This window comes from Arachis hypogaea, chromosome 15 (genome assembly GCF_003086295.3).
Source record: "Arachis hypogaea cultivar Tifrunner chromosome 15, arahy.Tifrunner.gnm2.J5K5, whole genome shotgun sequence".
Taxonomy (NCBI): Eukaryota; Viridiplantae; Streptophyta; class Magnoliopsida; order Fabales; family Fabaceae; genus Arachis; species Arachis hypogaea.
In genome coordinates this window covers 130,767,039-130,789,160 of record NC_092050.1, presented here as the reverse complement: position 1 = coordinate 130,789,160, position 22,122 = coordinate 130,767,039, and the positions used below count along the sequence as shown (strand labels likewise).

General features: G+C 37.4%; 1 protein-coding gene across 5 annotated transcripts; it reads left to right on the top strand.

Moving 5' to 3' along the window:
- Window positions 1-12,572: 12,572 nt before the first annotated feature.
- LOC112750704 (uncharacterized) lies at window positions 12,573-21,419 on the top strand. Of its 5 annotated transcripts, XM_025799517.3 has the most exons (6): window positions 12,619-13,128; window positions 15,620-17,641; window positions 19,160-19,368; window positions 19,464-19,565; window positions 20,806-20,899; window positions 21,000-21,419. In XM_025799517.3, exons 2-3 carry the CDS (start codon window positions 17,052-17,054, stop codon window positions 19,275-19,277), a joined length of 708 nt encoding a protein of 235 aa, XP_025655302.2. In that variant the 5' UTR covers window positions 12,619-13,128; window positions 15,620-17,051; the 3' UTR covers window positions 19,278-19,368; window positions 19,464-19,565; window positions 20,806-20,899; window positions 21,000-21,419. The 5 variants fall into 5 exon arrangements, 3 of the variants coding, with proteins under 3 accessions (XP_025655302.2, XP_072072869.1, XP_072072870.1); XR_011872246.1 differs by lacking the exon at window positions 15,620-17,641 and having other exon boundaries at window positions 12,573-13,128; window positions 19,464-19,559; XR_011872245.1 differs by lacking the exon at window positions 15,620-17,641 and having other exon boundaries at window positions 12,573-13,128.
- The last annotated feature ends 703 nt before the right edge of the window (window positions 21,420-22,122 follow it).

Here is a 22,122-nt window from a genome sequence, read left to right as displayed (position 1 = left end):
CATCAACAACCCTAAGCGAAAAACAATGATTGTCCCTAAATTTGGATCCTTGATTAGCTTAGGTAAGTGGAGGTGTGTATCAATTAATTGGGAGGGTGTACTTGGGAAATTTGGGTAGATATAAATAGGTGTATTGTAGTTGTAATTGAAGATTCTAGGATTTGGGAACATACTCATGTATTGAATGATTGAACCATATACATTGAAAATTTTGTACATGAAACCCCAAGAGAAAGGGGACCAAAAAAAAATATTAATAATAAAAATAATAGAGAGCTATGAAAGGGGACAAAAATGCCCCAAGACAAAGTAATAAAAACAATGCATATGGGATGTGAATTGAAAAGAATGCATGAGTATGCAAAAAAGTGAAACTCAAGGGTAGCTAGGTAATGTATTATAGTTGTATAGGTTTTCTATGTGTCTAGTGGGATCCTAGGTTAATCAAGGACTCAAATTTTAAGCTCACTTGACCATATACATCCTTACCTTCACCCTAGCCCCATTACAACCCATGAATAAGACCTCATGATACTTGTAAGCATGCATAAAGTAATTGTTGATTGTTAGATGAAGGATAAATCTTGGAAAGCATGAGTAGGAAAGGATTGAGTGACAAACCCTATACACTCAAGCGAATAGAGCAGATACACTTCCAGTGAAGGTTCGATGCTCAACTCCATGTTCCCGGCTTTCACAAGCGCTCATCTAGCAAGTTATATGCACTTCATGTTGATGTTCAATTTGGTAGGATTCATGAACCACATAGCATTTTCACCCCGTATGCTCATATGTGTTCTTGGAGGATAGATTTACCCTTGACCAAGTAGATAGATGATTTTACTTTAGTTGCATGCATTCATTTAGGAAATTGCATTTCATAAACCCTTTCTTACCATGATCATTGGTCTTTTTATTTTAAGCATGAGGACATGCTTGGTTTAAGTGTGGGGAGATTTGATAAACCCCAATTTTGTGGTTTATATTGTGTAGAATTCGGGGAGTTTTGTCAATATTTCTCACACTTATTCACAAGAATTGCATGGTTTTGTGTTCTCTTCTTAATAATGCTTCATGATGAAAAATATGTTTCTTTTGCCTAAAAATTGCTATATTTTGATCTTCTTTTATTGCCATTCGATGTCGTGATGTATTTGTTGAGTGATTTCAGGAATTATAGGGCAAGAATATCCTAGAAGAGAGAAAGAAAGCATGTACAAGAGGAAGGAACACGAAGATTTAGATTTTGGAAACTTCGCAAAGGGCGCGCACGCGCACTGCACGCGCACGCGTGCATGAGGATATCTGGAAGCGGCACGCAAGGATGGATACATCCGCGCGGATCAAAGAAATCCAATCGACGCGCATGCGCACATGGCGTGCACGCGTGGATCACAAAAGCGATCGGCACGCACGCGCGGGAAGCTGCACGTGATCTCATTAAAGGAAATCGTGTCTGGCGATTTCTGAGGCTCATTAGGCCCAAATTCAAGCTGTTTCTGCATGGAAAAGACCCAAGGATGCTAGGGGGAAAGGGGGATCAATCATTTTACACTTAGACACAATTTTAGTTAGTTTTTGGGTTCTTGTTCTTCTAGAGAGAGAAACCTTTATTCCTCTCTAGATCTAATTTTAATTTGATCTTCCCTTGTTGAATTCTGAATTGGATCTTGTTAATTACTAGTTTTGATTGTTTAATTTGAATTTCTTAGTATAATTTTGCTTAGATATTATGTTAGTTTTATGAATTCTTGTCATTTGTCACTTTATACCCATTGCTTGAATGTTGTGAATCTTGACTTGTTAATGTTACATTGATGATTTCTATGGTTAATTATGTTGTTTGAATGATTGTATGTTGATAATTGTTAGTGGGTACTTGTTAGTTTCAATTTAATCGCAATTTGAACATGTCTTTTATTAGCGGTTACCATGTGTTTGATGAATTGTTTACTTTGATCATGGAGTAGTTCTCTTTACTCTTGGCCTAGGCTAAGGGAATTGGGTAAACTTTATTCATTGGGTCTAATGGATTTGATGATTTGGGAACCCTTAGTGGTCAATTTGATAGCCATTGACACTAACCTACTACTAAGCCAATTAGTAGTGAGGTTAGACCTTATGGGTTGATGTTGACCAAACCATTTAACGTACTTCAAGTATAGAGGTAGACTTAATGAGTTTGGTTCCTCATAATTGTCAAGATATGGTTATTAGACAAGGATAGTGACCCCAATTCCCATGTCTAGCCAAGAGTTGCTTTTATTATTCATATTTGAAACCCAAATTTCTAATTATTTTATCTTAGTTATAATTATCGTTTAGTTTTTGAAGTACAATTATATGGAATATTATCTCATTAGTTTAGAATTGCTCACATCTTGCTTAGTTATTTGAATAGTTCTTGCATTTCAAGATTACTTGCTTGTTAAGATTCCTATTTTAAGTTCTTGCTCATGACTTACAACCACGGATTTCTAACCAATGTTGAAGCACATGTTTGCCCATTCCTTGTGAGACGACCCGAGATTTGAATACTTCGGTTACTTTTATTGGGGTTGAACTTGTGACAACCAAATCTCTTTCTAAATTTGATCCTCGAGGATTGTTGTTGGTAGAGTTATACTTGCAACGGGACCTTATTGAGAAATTCTATTCCAACGTAACCCTCGAGAGAGAATCAAATTTTTGGCGCTGTTGCCGGGGAATGGTTGCAATATATGCCTTGATATTGGTTATGTGAATATGTGAATATTGTGAATAGTTTACTTTCTCTCAATGTGCTCTTCCTTTATATCAAACGAAATCTGGTAAGGGCTCGCATCTCGCTCCCCAGTTTCGTGCCCTAGATTTCTGGGCATTTTGAGTTTGGTTTTTGAGCAATTTTTGTGGTTTTGCTTGTTTAGGTGGTCTCTAGTAGCGGGTAATTGTTGGATTTTACCCCTAATATCATTGAGTAAGGTAAGGTTTCACTAAATCCTTGTGTTTAGTTATTTTGTGTACCTTAGGTTTTGATTTTGGTGATATATTTGTTGTTAGTTTGAACTTTGGTGTTTGTGGGAGTTGGTTGAGGCTTTGGATCAAGTTTGGTGGCTTCATTTTGGTGTTGGAGCATTTGGGAATCGGCCAAGATATGGTTTTGGATTCCTTTATGTAATATGTAATATTTCTGGAAACTTAGGCTAGTTGACCTTAAGATAGGATTGAATGTTTTGGGTGTATATTTAATTGTATGTGATTTTGGTGTGTGAGGATAACTTCTATGATGATGATGATGATATAGAGTTTTGAGATGAGGAATATGTGAATTTGAGGATGATTGTTGGCATTTAATTATAATTGATGAGGGATTGATAATTATTGAAATTGTTGAGGATTTGTAGTGATTGTTCATATTGTTGATGGTTGATATTGATTATGAGTGATATGATGGTTGTTGATGTTGATGAAATTGAGGATGAATGTTGATATTTGTTATGGTTGTTGAGAGTTGTTGGTATTGTTGATGATTATGGATGAGTTGTGTTGATTATGATAAATGATGGTGTTGGTGTATGATGTAGGAGTTGGGTAATGATGATTTTTTAGGATTGTTAATGATTGATGGGGTTTGTTGATGTTAATAAGGTTAATGGAAAGTGAAAACTACGAATTTGGTTGGATTTGGGATTGTTGAATGGTTTAGAAGGTTGTTTGATTGATAAAATGGTTGAAGTAGTGTTTGGTATGAATTTTGGGCTATTTTGGTATGGTTGAAATGTGTTTGATTTGGTATTGGATTGAGGTTTGGTTAAAAAAAATTGAGTTTTTGAGATTTTGGGTAAAAACAGATTTTTGATGATTTGCTTTAAATTAAAGTTCATTGAAAACTCTTCAAATCGATATAAAGTTTGTAAAATTTGGAATTTTGTAGAGGAAGTTATGATCATTCAAAGTTTGGGGTCAAAATCTGAAATTCTTTAGAGTTGCAGAATTTTGTGATTTCTGGTATGTGCGCACGCACAGCCTTGTGAGCACGCACAACCTTGTAAAATTTTAATCCTGTGCGCACGCACAGCCTTGTGCGTACGCACAGCCTTGTGCGTACGCACATGCAGGGAAGGGCATACTGGTTGCAGCGCTAACACAGCCTGTGCACGCACACACCAATGAGGTTTTAGAACCTGTGCGCACGCACGAGTTGGGAAATTTAATGCCTATGCGTACGCACACCTCTATGTGCACGCACACATCTTAAAAATCTTCTGGGCGTGCGCGCGCACACCCCTGTGCGACGCACACGTCCTATTTTATAACTTAAACCTTGTTTTTAAACTATTTCACTTTTCCAACTAGATTGTATACTTCTAGGACACCATTTAAAGACTCTTGGGCTAATTTTTGGGCATTGGAACATGGGAAGGGCCTTAGGAGAATTTATTTGGTGTTACTTTGAAAAGTTAGCAGACGGAGGTTTAGGATTCTGGTGTATTGAGCATGAGTCTGGTTGAAAGAGAGGGAAGAGTAGTGAACTTGGTGATTACTGACAACGGATGTGAGAAATTGGTGAATTGATGAGTTCGGAATGGAATTGCTTATGATGAGTCTGAGAAATATGAATGTTTAAGGATGTTAATGGAATGATGATCTTGATGAATGTTGAGACTTGATAATTGAAAGTGATTTGAGATGAGAAATAATGATGAATTGAGGTTGATGGACTTGTTGATGAGGATAGTGAGCCAGGCATTATATCCATGGAATGATTTGTAATGAATTATATGTTGTTGTTGTTGTTTTCCTTCTCTGCCGCAAGAGTGCGCCAGGTACTATATCCTCGGATTGAGCATGCAAGTATGCCAGACACTATATCCTCGGAACTGTAGTGTGCCAGGCACTATATCCTAGGAACAAAAGCGTGATAGGCGCTATATCGTTGGAAGTGGCAGAAAAAGCGACATCCGAAAGGATGTGTCGGGTGGCATTTATAGACCGACAAGTGATATCACGAGACAATAGGATAGACATTCATCATATGCATATCCTAATTGCTTGTTTGCTTTGCTTACTTGAGTTTGCCTAATTATATAGTATGCCTACTTGTTTCTTTAATTAATTGTTATATATTTGAATATTACTTGTGTTTTCCTTGCTTGTATTATCTGTGTTTATCTGGTTTTGGGGAGGTTAGGTAGGCGGTGGCGATGGGATTGCAAGGAGGTTGGAGTGGCGAAGGCTGTGGGATATAGCGGTGTGATTAGTATTAGTTAGAATTTTCCTAAGTTTAGATAACCCGATTTATGGTGTAAGTTCGATATTTATTTTATTATATTTGTTCTAAGCTTGAATATCGGTTTGATGTGAAGTTCTAGAATTGCTTTTGGCGTCCCGAAGCCTTATATCTTACATATTGGGTACTGTTACCATACTGAGAACCTCCGGTTCTCATTTCATACCTTGTTGTTTTTCAGATGCAGGTAGCAGCCCACCTCGGTGAGTTGCCTAGATGGTGACAGAAGCGGAGGATCCGGATACCTTTTGAGTCTCTTGATTTATTTTGCTATACATCTCTCAGTTTTGTATTTTGTTTAGTCTAGAGGCATGTATTGAGAGAACAAAACTTGTATAAGCTACTTTTACTGTCTGGGTTCATGTATGGTCTGTATATGGCTAGCCGGCTTAAACTCCGCAAGCCGTGTCTAGATTCTTATGATATTATACTATGATATTTTGTCATACCGTATCTACAACTTGTGCTTTAAGTTAGTAGCTTCGCTAGTACATTTTGTGCTTTTCAAATTCTGTTTTTGAGCTATCTCCTTCATCAAGCTTCTAGGTTATACTATTCCTTCTATATATATATATATATATATATATATATATATATATATATATATATATATATGTTATGTATGAGTTTGGTACTGTCGTAATCCCTGATTAACCTTTGCTTTACGACGCGAGGTAAAGCTTAGGCTAATTAGGGTGTTACAAGTAGATTGAAGCATTGTGGCCTCTGCAGACAGCTCGGACACACTCATAGGAGTTGCCCTCAACGAACCTCCACGGCTGGAGGTGATGCATAAATGTCATGATGTCGTTGGTTTTGTTTCTGTTGCTCCTTTTGTATCTGTGTTGTCTTTATTTTAGTTAATGTTGTCTTTGCGATGAAGTTTTTACTATTCTGTCTTTATTTTATGTGTTGCTTTATGTAATTGTCATTCTCTTGAGTAAAGTTAATTTCATTATGTTTGTCATTCAATGTATGATGTGCCATCTAAACATGAAATAGTGAAATACTGAAATAAGCAAAGTTGAAAAGTCATTCATATAATAAAGTTAGAATACAATAAGTATATGCAACTAAACATGACTAAGAAACGGTAGATGGTTATACAAATAATATAATCATAAGTAGATGCTACTAAACATAAATAAGAAATGGTACATGGTCATACAAATAACATAGTCATGAGTACATGAAACAAAACATAAATAAGCAACTAATGATCCCGCTCTTCATCATCATCGTTGTGGCGTCGTCCCCAAATGGTCCAAGGAGATGCGAGCCTGTACCACACCGAGCAGGCCGCTTTACTCTAGCAAGCCTCTCAGGCTGATGTGTAGGACGATTAGCTAGCAGACCCACTCCAAATGCAGATGAAGGCATCCCTCCCATGGTGAACTAAGTGTCATACAAACTGCCTGTAGGCTCGTTAAGGTCTACCGCCAACTATGGGTGGTACTCAGTCATCTGAGGTTGAATCTCTGTCATTTGTGGCTGGTAGAGCAAAGCCTGAGGCTGAACCTTTGGCATCTGTGGATGGTACCCTTGAACCTTTGGCATCTGCGAATGGTACCCTTGAACTTCTTCCAACTACGGATGGTACTCTGGAATCTAAGATTATGACGTTTGATGTTGGTAACGTTGAGCATCGTCATCCCGTATGATCACCGCGAAGTTGGCGTAGAGCTGTGATCTGCCAACATAATCGTCCATGTCTATGGTGAATGTAGTGGTGGTTAAGTCAGCATACATCTGGGTGTTACTCATGGAATCAAGGTTTGGAAAACCGGACCGGTCATCAAACCGCTCTAGCTACTGGTTCACTGCTTCATTGGTCCAACCGGTTCAACCGGTGGTTTAACCGGAAAAACCGTTTCTGAATAAAATAATAAATAAATTATATACAAACATCATAAAATATAACAAAATCACTAACAACAGTAGTCCTAGGAGGAACATACTTAATCACCACAGAACCAGCACCAATCTTAGCACATTCACCAACCTTAATGTTCCCCAAAATACAAGTCCCTGAACCAATCAAAACCCCATCACCAATCTTTGGATGCCTATCACCAGAAGCTTTATCAGTTCCACCCAAAGTCACACTATGTAAAATTGACACAATGTTACCAATCACTGCAGTTTCACCAACCACTAATCTAGTTACATGATCAAGCAGAATCCTGCTTCCAATCTTAGCACCGGGATGAATACCAACCGCAAAAATCTCGGAAACTCGGTTCTGGATCATAACTGCCAAGACTTTTCTTCCTTGAAGCCATAGCTTATGAGCAACTCTATGAGATTGGCATGCTAAGAAGCCTTTGAAGTTCAAGAAGCAATGCACATGGTTTATGCAAGCAGGGTCTCTTTCCTTAACTGCTTTGAGATTATCCTTCATAGAATCCATGATTTCTTGGTCAGATTTCAAGATCCCAACAAAAAGATCAAAGAGTGTGTTACTTGGAAGGCTTGCACTGCTTAATAAAACATATATGAAATTAAAAACAGCCACAGTAATGAACATTAACAATTTTGCCTACACAATGAACATTAATAATTCTGGCTACAGCAATTCTGCCTATAGCAATTTAGCCAGTCAATAATTATGCAAAACCGAGTAAGTTTCCAGCATTAACAAAGTACAAAATAGAGTAACAAATTTCAGCTTATTTAGCAAAGGAACGAACAGAAATTGGGCAACAAATTTCAGCTTATTTACAAAACCCCACCGAAAAGCTTTTTATTAGTTCAAAATAATCAATACGTAGAATCAGAGCAAGTGATTGCCGAGATTCGCGCGGGAACATACACTTAGAGTAACAAATTTGAGCAGAGGGCGACGAGCAGGACGAATCCAATGGAGGATGGGAAGAACTTACTTTCCCATCAGGCAGTGAAACAGCAGACTCAGTTCCAGAATAAATAATCACCCTAACCTTCAAATCAATAACTATTTCAACAAAAATTCAGAAACATCATACAAAAAAAAATTAAAAAATGGCAGCAGCAGGCCAGCAACATAACAAATCCATTTCAATAACATAATTTCAACAACATAAGTTCACAGCCACAGTTCACATTCCACAGAGATTAAATTGACCAGCCACAGCCACAGTTCACACTTCACAGAGGAAGTTCACACTTCACAGAGTATCAATTTCATGCAAGATTTCTACCGGGGTCGATGGAAGAACATGAGCAGAGGCGAAGAACAAAGAAGATAAGCAGAGGACGAGTCACTCACCTGGGGTCGATGGAGGGCTACCGATGCTGAGTGTTGACTGTTGAGGACCGCGCAATGGAGATGGAGGGCTACCGGTGTTGACTGCGTGCTGCGGTGCTGGTGTTGAGAAGATGAGCAGAGGATGGAGATGGAGGGCTACTGGGCAGGAACCAGGCGAAGGCGACGATGGAGATTGGAGGGTTACTGGGGCTGAGGATGGCGACACCAGGGAAGGAAGGATGGCGACAGGGGGGCTATGGTTCAAGGCGGCTAGGGTTCTCTGTTGGAGATGATTCAGAAAGGGGGAATGAATGAATGGGGTCGGGGAAAGAAAGGGGGGTGGGGTGCTCCTCGAGCGGGTCGGGTCGGGTTCGGTTTTTTATTTTTTTTAAAAATTATAAAACGGCGTCGTTTAGCATAACCGGCCGGTCACCGGTTCGGTCTAACCGGCCGGTTTTTGGCCGGTTCGCTGGTTCGTAAGTGGTTTTTGTTTAGACGGTTTTCATATGAGGACCGGACCGTTTGTAGTGCCAGTTCGCGGTTAAACCGGTCGAACCGGCCGATCCGGTCCGATTTTTAGAACCTTGCATGGAATATCTGAGTGCTCAAAGCATGGGTAAACATACCCCCTGAGTCTTAACCTCCGGCTCCCCAATGAGGATATCACCTTTCCCAATTGCTACGACCCCCGGTCCAGCATCCCGACGTCTCGCACGTCCACGAAGCACACGTTGGTCAGCCTGTCCTCCACCATCACCACCAACTTTCTCATCCTGCATTATCTCATTCAGCCATCACCATTCCCAGTCAGTAGCTCATGTACCGATGCGTCGTCGCCTCTCCACACGTCTGTTATCAGGAACATCTGGTACAGGTACCCTAGCGGGCGCCTGTGACGACCCTCTCTGGATGGCATCGTCCAGAATCTCCTTCGCCCTGGAATTAGCAAATAAGGCATCTGGCGACAGAAACCTGTGGGCTACACGATACCACCAATCCAGGAACTCCCCCAACGGACCTGGATCACCCACTCTCTAGATACTCAAAACAGAATCAATTCTGTTATCCCAATGCAAATGTCATGTCTGAAAATAACCCGGGAACCACCTATTCCCACCCCTATCGTCCTTGCCATGAAGCCAGTCTATGTTTAGGGCTGGTTCAGGCACATGCTGAATGCCACCAAGCTGTGGAAACACCCTATCCACATGATGCCACTCAATCACGGCGAAATATATCAGACTAGTGACCGCCCGACATAATTGATTGTGCTCCTCAGCTAGAATCTCCGGATGAACAACGGCAAACATGTCTAGCCCAACATAACGCTCCCACACAATCTGCAAATGACAATAGAATCTACCAACAGTACACTATATACTAAACATGTCGGCGAAAGAGTAATGTAACTTCGAAATAGACACAAACAACTTACATCTCGACCACCCAACCCATCTAATGCAAGACAAAACTGGATAATTCTTTGCTCCTTCCGGTTGGATGTCGGTAAATAAGTGGCCTACCTAGAGAATGACAATTTCATATTAACAAATAATTCGGGATCTCAATAGTTAATAACTGGGAACAAATAATGAAACTCTAAGTGCATCTATCGATACCTGGATCCCAACAGAAAAAAAAAGTCGTCAAATCCATGCGGCCTGAGAGTAGGGATCCGTCAAAATATCTAAGACTGTAGTCGCCACAATGGCAACCAGCGTATATGTACCCAATTTGCACTCTTGTCACCAAACAACTGAGTGGATAGCAGCATTATAATGTACACACGTGCGTATATGCATATGGTATCCTTAGTCGTATCCGCCTGTAGTACCCTGAATCTCTCATGGAACCATGTGAAGTGGAATGTGAACTGTTTTACCTTATCCGGGGGCGGAAGCTTGCCAAATAACTCTTGAAACCACTCCCAAACAAGTTTTCCATCATCCATCAACTTCTCAAAATCTATGAGGCAGCCAGATACAACCTTTTCATCGACGGGCAACCCCAGCTGGTATGTCGCATCCTACAGCGTGATGGTGCACTCCCCGAATGGCATATGAAAGGTGTGCGTCTCTGGACGCCACCTCTCATTGAATGTGCTGACCAGGAGTTCATCTAACCAGAACCAAGACATGTTGAACCTAGACAGGTGGTACAAACCAGCCCTCTCCAAATAGGGTATGATTCTATCATGCAAAGGCATATTCTGTTGCCTCTGAATGTTGTAAATACACCTACTTGACTGCATCATGTGAGAAAAATAACCACACCAAATGAAATTTCAATACTTACAAGTTTAAATCATAAATATAATCGGACACAAAAACTACAGTTGTCCTGTCTATCCAATCTTAACTAAAATTTTAGATGTAGTTCACTTAATATTATTTTCAAGCTAATTTTATTAAAATAGAGAAACAAAACTGATGAACTTTTACATAAAATTTTGAAACATATCTAAATGTATTTTAGAACAAGTGAAAAATCTCTAACTTTTAAATCTATAAGTTCTACATTATAAAATTTAAAATAATAAAATACGAACCTTAGGTTCTATTTTTAAAATTTAAGTCTTAAATTTCAAATTCTAAACTACAAAATTTTTATTTTTAAAATTTAAAATTTAAAGTTTAAAATTTTAAATCTTAGTTTTCAAATACGATATTTAAAAAATAACTCTATAAACCTTACATACTATATTTAAAATTTGAACCCTAAATCTCAAATACTGGAGGATAAATATTCTACCTAAACACTATATCCTTAATTTTAAATTTTAAATCTTAACTTTCAAATACTAAATTACAAATCTTAAATTTTGTATTCTAATCACTGCACCCTAATACTACATATTATGTTATATAAAATTTAATAACTAAAAGAAAACGAACTTACCTCTTCATTGATGTCACCGACAACGTGCGCAGCACTGTTGAGTCAGTACAGGCTGCGTTCGTCTGCCATGGTCCCGCCCCTTAGGAATTCCAAATGCCCAAATCATCTCTAAGCCTTATGCAACTTTCTCTCTCAATCCACAATTCTATCTCTCTCTCTCTCTCTCTCTAAAATGTTTAACTTCTCTCTCTAAAGTTTTTGGCACCTCATGCGAACTGAATAATCTGCGACTGGGTGCAGCGTTTTTATAGTCAAGCATAAATCGTTATAGGGGTATCGCTGTTTATGCACTTTGGAAATTCGTGAAGAAACCGTTAGAGGAGTACCGCAATTTTTTCTTTATTGTGTTGTAACGTAAACCGCTATATCCCTGCCGCAATTTACACGTGTTATCTAATCCGTTGAGTTCTTATTGCGGTTTCTATAGTAACATGAAAATTACATTTGCGTATGCAATCTTTAAAAGTTGTATTTGTTGATATTGATTTGCAAATAATTTATTTTAGTAAGTTGTCCTAAAACTTTTTACTTTTTAAAAAGTTCAAAATGTTAGTGAGGTTTTATTTGTAAAAAATAATTTTTTATTTTCTAAATCATAAAATGGGAATCACGTTGTTTAAAAAAAAATTCAAAACTTTGCAACACAAAACGACATTGCAGGTTGCTGCTTTTAATTTTTTTATTAAAAATGAAAACATAATTTGTAATTATATTATTATTATTATTATTATTATTATTATTATTATTATTATTATTATTAATGGTTTTATCGCTTCTGCAATTATATTAGAGTTTAGTTTTAGCATGATTTTAAGAGATGGTACTTCTTGTGCACGTGTGACTACAATTGTGTACTTTCTTAAATAATACTGTTTTTTTATAAGACTAACTCTGATAAGTAAATTACAATTTGTTCCAATATGTATCCATTTAGCATAAAATATTATCAATTCTAACTTCTGATTCATATAACTTGTAATCAACTCCTCTCCAGATGGTATACATTTTATTGCTACAATAACAATCTCTTTAAAATTAAATTCTATTTCAACGATAAATTTACTGTCTGCAACAATACTGAAATTGCACCAATAATAAAACAAAATAAATCTAAATATTATTCTAATAATAATAATAATCATAATAATAATAATAATAATCATAATCATCATCATCATTGTCGTCGTCGTCACTACACCAGGAACGGAGCATAGCGGCGGAGAATTGGGGACATTTCACCTTGCCCCCGCAAAATAACTCTGCGGAAGAGTATTCCCTTCATCTGCCGCAATAACAGCGGCGATTGCATCTGGAAACGCCACAGATGAGGATCAAATGATAATTCAATTTCTATTTACCCCTTTTTTTATCTCATACACTATTTTTACCTTATCATAGTTAATCGATTTTTCCCAATTTTGCCAAATTACCCGCGAAGGGAGCTGGGTAGCGCGCGAAACACCGCCATCGCTGCAATACCGTGCCCAACTGCTGCCTATCCATCCTCTTTTATCTGGCGTCGAGGTTTTGCCTCTCATCCATAATTTCTGAAACCCAAAGTCCCTCATCCACGGTGTGCAAAATCCCCAACTTCTGCCCCAGGTTGTCGAGACGCGTAGCTGCCATCCGAGCTTTTCCCACCGGCGGCGAAGTTTCCCATCTCCTCGATTGAAACCGTGACACCCTCCTCCACAGTGCGCCAATCTCGGCCATCACCGCCTCTCCCCTGTCACTAGTGCGTTCTTCCACTATGATCTTTTTTTCTTGCTTTCATTCTTGGTTCAGAATTTTGAAAAGAATTTATCTATATTTGTCATTAATTTGGGTTAATCGCTGCTGTTTAGATCTTTGGATTTGAAGGTACCACTTTTTCTTATTTTAATGGCTGCTATGTATTGAAATTGATAGTATTCGTAGATAAACGAAAAAATGGTCATTATCATTATGAGAGGAATGAATTGGTCATGGATTGTGCATACTATTTTTGGAACTGGAATCATTAAACGAGAGGGACTTATGTGCGTGTATAGATCATAACGAAAAAATGCTAAGGTGTTCATTCTCATCCCATTATGCTCTTTGTAGGCTATTACCAACTATGTGCTGCTTCTGAGCTTGGAATTACTGATATTATTCGGTTTAATAGTTGCAAATCTAATAATGTGTGTTAGGGGAATTAATTGCAAATTTTGATGCTAATTGTGGCCATTTTCTGGTCATTGTGCTTATTTTGCTATTGTTCATTTTGTAAATTTTTCATCTTTTTGGTTCACATTTATATGAATTGGTGCTTGGTTATTCTGATTTACTGTTAGCATGAATTGTGCACTTATTTGATACGCCAATTATTCTCTCAAATAGCTATTCCAAATGATAACGTATTTGCCTAATCAATGTTTACTGTTTCTAAAACTGAAAAGTTTTGCTTTCTAAATTATAATATTTGGTATTTGTATCCTTTTGCGCAGAAAAAATACTTTTCAAAAAAGAATAAAGTACTTACACAATTTTCTATCAGACAACTATCTATGTATTCATGAGGATTCATATGAACAAATATAATAATTATTGCCTCAGAGGATTCCTATTTGCTAGGATTTATTCCTTAAGAAGAATCTTGTACAAAAGATTAATCTTGAGACTAGAAACAAACACATGGAACTATAGTTAAATGAAATCTAGAAAGAATCAAATAGAACAAGGAATTTCTGAAGTAAAAATGAAATGAATTCAAGCTCTCTAGAGTGATATAGCTAACTCTCTTTTGAGCCTTTAACTAATTTTGCTAAAATATATTATGAATTGGATTTTATCAAATCTTTTAACACAGGACTTGAAAATTGATATGGGTAGTAGGTAGTAAAGATAACATGTCAGTTGTGATTCAAAGTTTATTATCAACTGTTAATTTTGTCGTGTTCTGTGTCTGATGTTAAAAGCTTTAGCATCCAAGTTTTTATGCTTCTAAAAGGGTCATAAATATTGATAGTTACATATGGCAAGTATCACCTTCAAGATTTGATGAGTCTATCATCTCGATTCATAACTACTTTAATGTGTCCTGTTTAAATAAAGATCAAGTATGACACAAGTTTGAATAGAGCACGACTTTGTATCAAGGTGGCTACCATGCTTGTGGATTCTGCTAGATTGTCAAGCTTACTAACTTTGCTTTGAAATTTTGAGAGTTCTTCAACCTCACATCTAGTCTAGCAATGGATAATTTACTATTCAAACAATTGTGGGATCATATTCTTGTTGACTTGGTGTGTTCAAAGATTCACGCAATAAGGAATCCACAAAAAATGTGCTTTAAAAACTAAAAGCTATAAAGTATTACTGTTGAGTTATTTTCTGCTATGCACTTATTTGACAGTTATCAGATTAAATAAATAGTAGATGCATATACTAGCTATTTCTAATTTAAACTTATGTGCTGCCTATTTTCTTATGCTATGCTTTAGCTGATGTCATAAGATGTTCTTTTCATGCCTAATTGGGATTCAATTAAATTTTGGGTATATTATCATTCTCTCACTAGTTAATGTCAGCAACCGACCACAAGTTGGTGAGCATGTTACTAATTTTGTAAAATATCATTCTTGTTTTATTAGACATTATGCCAGCTTCAACTTCCGTTGTGGGAAATGTTATTTTAATCAATCCGAATTTGACATTATTCATAGTCTATTAGTATAAGACATCTTGCTTGTAAATTTCTGTGTAGCACGCATATTTAAATCTAGTATATTATAATATGTGTACATGTCGCTAAGTTTTTCATCCTCTTTCTCTCTTGTCATAGTAAAATTTAATAGTCATTTCAGCTATACTAAGTATTTATCTTCAATAAGATAGTTTTATATCTGTCATTAAATAATTTATTACATTGACTTCTATACATAAAATTAAGTTCTAAAGACAATTATCTTTACTTACTTATACATAACTTTTTATGAAATCTATTGAGTGACTAATAGCGTAAATATACATATTATCATTAGATGTCAATAAAGTTTAAAATGGAAGAATATTTAAATTAAGTCCAATAATTAATGTCAAACTGAAATATAATATAAAATGAAGGCCAAAGGGTACAGAAATCACTCTCTGTGTCAACTAAGTGAATCAAAGACTTTTGAAGGAATCCATAACAATGGATTTCACATGGAATTGGAAAAGAGAAAGTTCTAATCAACACTGTTTGTATTAATGTTTGGGATTAGGTTGAGTGCATGACATGGTCCACGAGGCACTCAACTTCCTGAGACTGCAGAGTAATGATGAAGACTCGATGGATGATCATGTCGGAGACGGTGTGGAGGGGTTGCCGAAAGTTTTCTGACGAACCTAGCCGCGAGGCTCGTGCCTTACATGAATTGCTTGAGGATGGCGAGTAGGAACTATATCCAGGATGCTCAAGATTCTCGAAGTTGTCTTTCTTGGTGAGGCTATACCATATAAAGTGCATGTGCGGAGTGAGCGACATGGCTTTCGGGTTAATTCTAGAGCTATTGGGGGACGCCTTTGAGCATGCAAAGATTTCGAAGACCTTGCACGATGCCAAGAAGATCATAAGGAAGCTCGGTATTGAGTACAAGAAGATAAATGTATGTCCAAATGACTGCATGCTATACCAGGGTTATGACGAAGACCTGTCTAGATGCAAACAGTGTGGAGCATCCAGGTGGAAGCTACAGACAAAAAAGAATTCTTTAGTAAGGATTAACGCCGTTGTCAAGAAGAATGGAAAACCTCAAGCGGCGAAGATTCTTCGTTATTTTCCTCTAATTCCACAGTTGCAGCGATTATTCATATCCAACAAGACATCCGTGGACATGTTGTGGCACAAGAGAGGAACTAACCCTGACGGTTCCTTGAGGCATCCCAGGGATGGCGAGGCTTGGAAATTATTTGACAGGAGATATACTGACTTTTCTGGCGATCCGCGTAGTGTTCGCTTAGCCTTGGCCAGTGATGGCTTCAATCCTTTTGGAAACATGAGTTCAAAGTACTCAATATGGCCAGTGATTCTTATTCTGTACAACTTACCCCCTTGGATTTGCATGAAACAAACCAACTTTATTCTCTCTATGATTATTCCCAGTCCTAAAATTCCCGTCAATGACATAGATGTCTACCTACAGCCCCTGATCGATGAGTTGAAGCAGTTGTGGGCCGGTGTTGATACATACGACGCTAGTGAGAAGAAAACATTCAAGATGCATGCTGCGTTGATGTGGACTATCAGTGTTTTTTTCTAGCTTGGGCAATTTATCTAGCTGGAATACGTATGGCGGGAGAGCTTTCCCCACGTGCGATTTGGACGCTGAGACTAGGCGACTCACCTTCAGTTAGAAATGGTGTTGGATGGGTCATCATCGCTTCTTGAATCATGATCGCAGATATAGACAGGACCGGAGTAGATTTGATGGCAAGGTAGAAAATATATCCCCACCTGTCAAATTGACTGGCAGGGATATCTTGAGACAGTTGGAGGGTGTGCCCGTCTCATAGGGCAAAGTGCAAGCAGTGGACGGTAAAAGAAGGCGCAGACAACAAACCGTGGTGCAAGACGAGTCTCCCTGGAAAAAGAGGAGTATATTCTTTGATCTCCCATACTGGGAGAATAATAAATTACGTCACAACCTTGACGTGATGCACATAAAGAAGAATGTGTGCGACAACATTGTTTCAACCATGTTGAACGAGAGTGGTAAATCCAAAGACCACCTAAAAACTCGAAAAGATCTCCAGTTGATGGGAATCAGGCATGATATGTGGCCTCTTGAAGATGGAAAGTATCCCTCTGCAGTCTTTACCATGTCGAATCCACAGAAGGATGTCTTTCTTAGGACCATCAAGAATGTAGTCTTTCCAGACGGGTACTCTAGCAACATCTCTCGCTGTGTTGATTTAAAACAGCGCAAGTTATCGGGCTTGAAGAGTCACGACTGCCACATTCTAATGGAACATCTATTACCAATTGCGTCAAAACATGTATTGCCCACCCCAGTGTCCGCCATCTTAGCTGAGCTATCAGCCTTTTTCCGACTAACATGTAGTAAATCCATAGATCCTCAGCAACTTCCTCTCCTTCAGGATCATGTGGTCCATACTCTATGTCACATGGGGATGATATTTCCACCTTCCTTCTTCACAGTCATGGTCCATCTAACGGTGCATTTGGTCGAGGAGGTACGCCTCGGTGGCCCAGTGCATTACCAGTGGATGTACCCAATTGAGAGGTAAAAATCTAAATAAGCCATTTCGACCTATTTTATTAAGATAGCTGTCATCTAGTAATTTACCTGTTATGTTCTCGAACGTACCTATGTCATCTCAAGCAGTACGTGCATAATAGGGCACAACCAGAAGGATCGATTACAGAGGCCTACTTATCCGAGAAGATTCTCACATTTTGTTTAAGTTACCTGGATAATGTCGACAATAAGATCAACCGACCGACGCGCGTTGACGATAGGCCGAGAGATGCTCCGCCAAGCGAGATTGCCAGCATGTTCCCAGAAGTTGGAAAGGGGTCGGGGCTGCTTCATATTTTACTCTAACAGCAACAGAAAACCTTTAAGCACATCGTCATGTATTAGTCAATTGTATTGATGTGGAGAAATTCTTGGAGTAAGTATAGATCATGAGGTCTAAAATTATACATTGAGCCAATATGGTATTGATAGTATTGAGCTTGAACAAACTTTCTGTATGTATAGTGAGTTCAGAGCCTTCACGAAAAGAAAACTGCGAAATAAAATAAGGTCCCAGTCTCACATAGATAGTGTTGTACACAGAGAATTTCCCAACTGGTTTAGGCACGAGGTAATCCTTTATATCTTAGGATCCTACTACCCTTTCATGCTATGTTGCCTCTAATGGTTCAATGCCAGGTCCCATTTGGAAGCACCAGTCATTCGAACGAGTTGCAGGGGCTTGCCTGTGGTCCCCTTACTCGGGCTAGACGCTTTCAGGCTTACAACGTCAATTGATTTAAATTTAGAACCATGTCAAGGGAGAATGAATGAAAACATAGAATAGGGGTTTATTTCACTTCAGATACTAGAAGTTATGCAAGCAAACGAGATGTCAACGTTGCTGTTGGCAGTGTCTCGTATTACGGGAGATTAGTAGACATCATCGAGCTAAATTACAGTGGTCAATTCACTGTAGTCTTGTTCAAATGTCTTTGGGTAGACACCACGTCGGACAGAGGCATATGACAAGATGTTTTGGGCCACACCTGTGTCAATTTTGCCTCTCCGAATCACATCGATGATCGAGAAGACGATGAGCCATACATCTTAGCCTCTGAGGCGCGTCTTGTGTTCTATGTGGAGGATGAGGATGACAACGGATGGAGTGTAGTAGTCCATGTGAAGCCAAGAGATTTTTTTGACATGAGTGAAGATTATGAACATTGTGAAATCGACTTTCATCCCCAATCTTGTATGACTAGCTTGCCTGAATTTGATGTTGAAGCCCTACGGTTGACAAGAGATTTTTTTGACATGAGTGAATAATCCACTAATGACGGCGTTGAAGATTGTGATGAGGCCGCCAAATCCTAATATACATTTCTCCATCATGCATGTAGATCATATTCATAAGAGATTCTGCGTATACATTACTATCATGATTCACCTATGATAGATAATGGATTGTATTTTAGTTTTATCCTTAGACAATAGATTAAATTGGTCAATATATTTTAGTTTTTTAAAACCTTTTCCATAGATAAAAAGCTCTTTTATCAGGAAAATTGGAGAGCCGAGACTTCTTTTTGGTTTGCAAAAGCAGCTAGTTCGTAGAGAAGATGATAGATGCATCTTCGTTGGACCACGCAACATCCTCTGCAAGGCAATTGTGGTTTAAAGAGTCCCATATACAATCATGACTGGATGCCTTCTCTGGAAACAAACACCTCACTGTGGCCAATGGTCATGCGTCTGCTTCAATCATGAAGGTTTGGTTACTGCTGCCTATAGAAATTTTGTCAGTCTTATCGTATTTTTGGATGAAACCCGACAAAGATTTCATGTGGTTATGTTAAACATTTAGGAATTGCTTCAATGGGACCGAAGGTACAAGGCTAAGTTTGGATTCAAGTTTATAACAAGTACGGAGACATGATTCTCACAAAAAATACTCGATGAGGTAAAGGTAAATATTCATGTGTTTTCTCCTGTATTTATCTATGTCTGACATATATAAAAGTTCTTTATTAGCAATAAGGAGCATATAGTAGATACTTTTTATTAAATACTTTTAATGAAAAGAAAAATAACATATAAAATTTGATTTGTTTTAAAGTTGGGAGCAATTTGTTATGCATAAGACATGGAATGAAGTGCGGATGGGCTTATATATGTTGGATGTGTTCGTTCCTAGCAGTGTTTTAAGCTTGGTTTATCTCACATGTCACTGGAAGTGTATGTAGGGCATATCTCTAGTATACAACAACTAGATAGGCTTTTTGTCAATAGGCATGGTTGCCTCCGAAAGCTGTCTATAATCTTAGAAGAAATTATTTAAAGAGATTTAAATATATAATGGATTAAATACATGTGTGATCTATTATAGCGTGCACTGGGCTCTACCTAGTGACAAAATGATTTGTAGTTATTTTATTCCTCTGAAGTTTAGTAAACTAGAAATGAAATATTGCAAGCACATTAAAGAAAATGTCTACAGGAATCCTATTAGTTGAATAGCATAATAGATTGCCCTGTTTTTTAAAATTGGGTGAATATTGTAGCAAACTAACAAAAATGTTCCAATTAACCACAGGTTCTATTAAAACTCATTAAGTACATTCAACTCATCTTGTATTTTGGTTCTTTTTTTCTTGTTCAAAATAATAATTTGATAATAGTGTTGGTTTCATTTGTTTCTGTATCTTCTATTTTAGTGGTCTGACCTTAGCACATAATGTTGAATTGCACTAAAATCCGCTTGATCAATGTGATGCTCTATCAAACCTTTAATTTTGTGTATAACAAGTCAATCCAACACCAGTCATTTGCATGAGCATGCTTATAATTCAAGTGCCAAATTATTTAACAAAATAAGTATATATAACAAAATAGTAACTAACATTAACCAAGAAAATAAGTATATATTTATAGTCAACCCCTTGTCAGCAAAATTAAATTTTAATTCTTTAAACCTTAATTGGTGATCAAGAAGAAGAAAAAAATTTCTATATAAAGTGTGAGGTAAGGTCCTAAAACATGTAAAGTAACTTACATGGCCTATGCTTTTTTATTACTATTATTGCTCAATTGCTAGTCTTATTTTTTTTTTGTGTTCTTTTGTACAAGTTTTGATTTTGGTAACGGTGAAGGTTACAAAATAGTTTATATCTCTTTACTGCTAGTATTAATGTTGCTATTTTGTGCAGAAACGCTATGAAAATACTCTTGTCATTGAACTAGATATTGCAGCACGGGAGAAATTCAAACTCATAGAACATGGACTTAAACGACTATGGGAACGTAAGAAAGACACGACATCTATGATGCTAATTTATCTAGATTATGTTCACACACTAATTCTTCATATTTTGGGTATGTTTGGCTATGATGCAACTCTCAGGGTTATCTCGATCCAAGATTCAAGAGGCATCCGAAGAACTGGGGGAGGTGATTCCAGATTCAATGGAGGAAGAGGACGTTGTCTCCTCCGATGGTTCTCATGAGACCGATTCTGCTAGACAAAATGCTTCTGTACTGTCCTATGCATAGTTATCAGAACCGACCCGGCAATCGACTCGGTCAGGTTACTAGGTCACTAAGTCACTGATTCAACCGATGGGTCACAGGTTCAATCGGTTGACCCGATCATAATTAATTAATTATATAAAATTTAATTTTTTATATCAAATTAACTTATTTTCTAATTCATTAATTAGTATCTATTACATTAATTAGTATCTGTTACATTATTTCATTAATAGATGTTATATAATTATCAAAAACAAAAATATATCATTGATTAATAAAATTTTTTTCCTTATCTTTTTTAATTTAAAGATATTTAAAAAAGTTTAATTTTTATTTTAATAATTATATATAATTAAAAAATAATTCTTTTTTAAAAAAAGTAAGTATAAAATATAAAATAAAATAAAATAATATGAATACTATTTATTAGAATAAAAAGATAAAAAATATCTTAAATTTACATGACTAAAAGAATTAATACACAAGTGATTAATTAGGATATGTCTAATAATTAGTCATATATTTATTAAAACACACCATATAACACAAAGAGAAAATTTGCTCCCGTGGTTGCAAGGGTTCTTTTGCAACTTGAATAACTCAAGTTTGAACCCCAGCAGCAGCGCTTAGTGTATATTCTCAATTTTTGAAATTGAGTGATACTGACATCAGCAGTTGACCCGCAATCGAGTTTGACCGGGTTTTTCGAGTTTTACCAGTTCGTTTACTTATCCGGTTCAAATGTTAACCGGAAACAGATTCGGTTCACCGATTTTCTGGTCGAACCGGCCAGTTTGGTCCGAGTTTGATAACTATGGTCCTATGACCTCAATAAAACGCCAGAAGAGAATGAATATCCTTATAGTGGAATGTCTCCTGGAAAGAAGAATGCATGGCACCTAGCTACGTGGGCAACACGATACTTAAATCCTTGAGGACAGTGCTTTAAATATTTGAAGAATCTCGATTCAGGTGGTATAGGATAGCCGAGACTT

Bases quoted from the DNA above. Each gene is read 5' to 3' on its own strand.
- LOC112750704 (XM_025799517.3), top strand. From the start codon at position 17,052: ATGCACATAAAGAAGAATGTGTGCGACAACATTGTTTCAACCATGTTG. The intron at 17,642-19,159 runs GTAAAAATCTAA...CTCTTTTATCAG, and splicing joins TGGATGTACCCAATTGAGAG to GAAAATTGGAGAGCCGAGAC.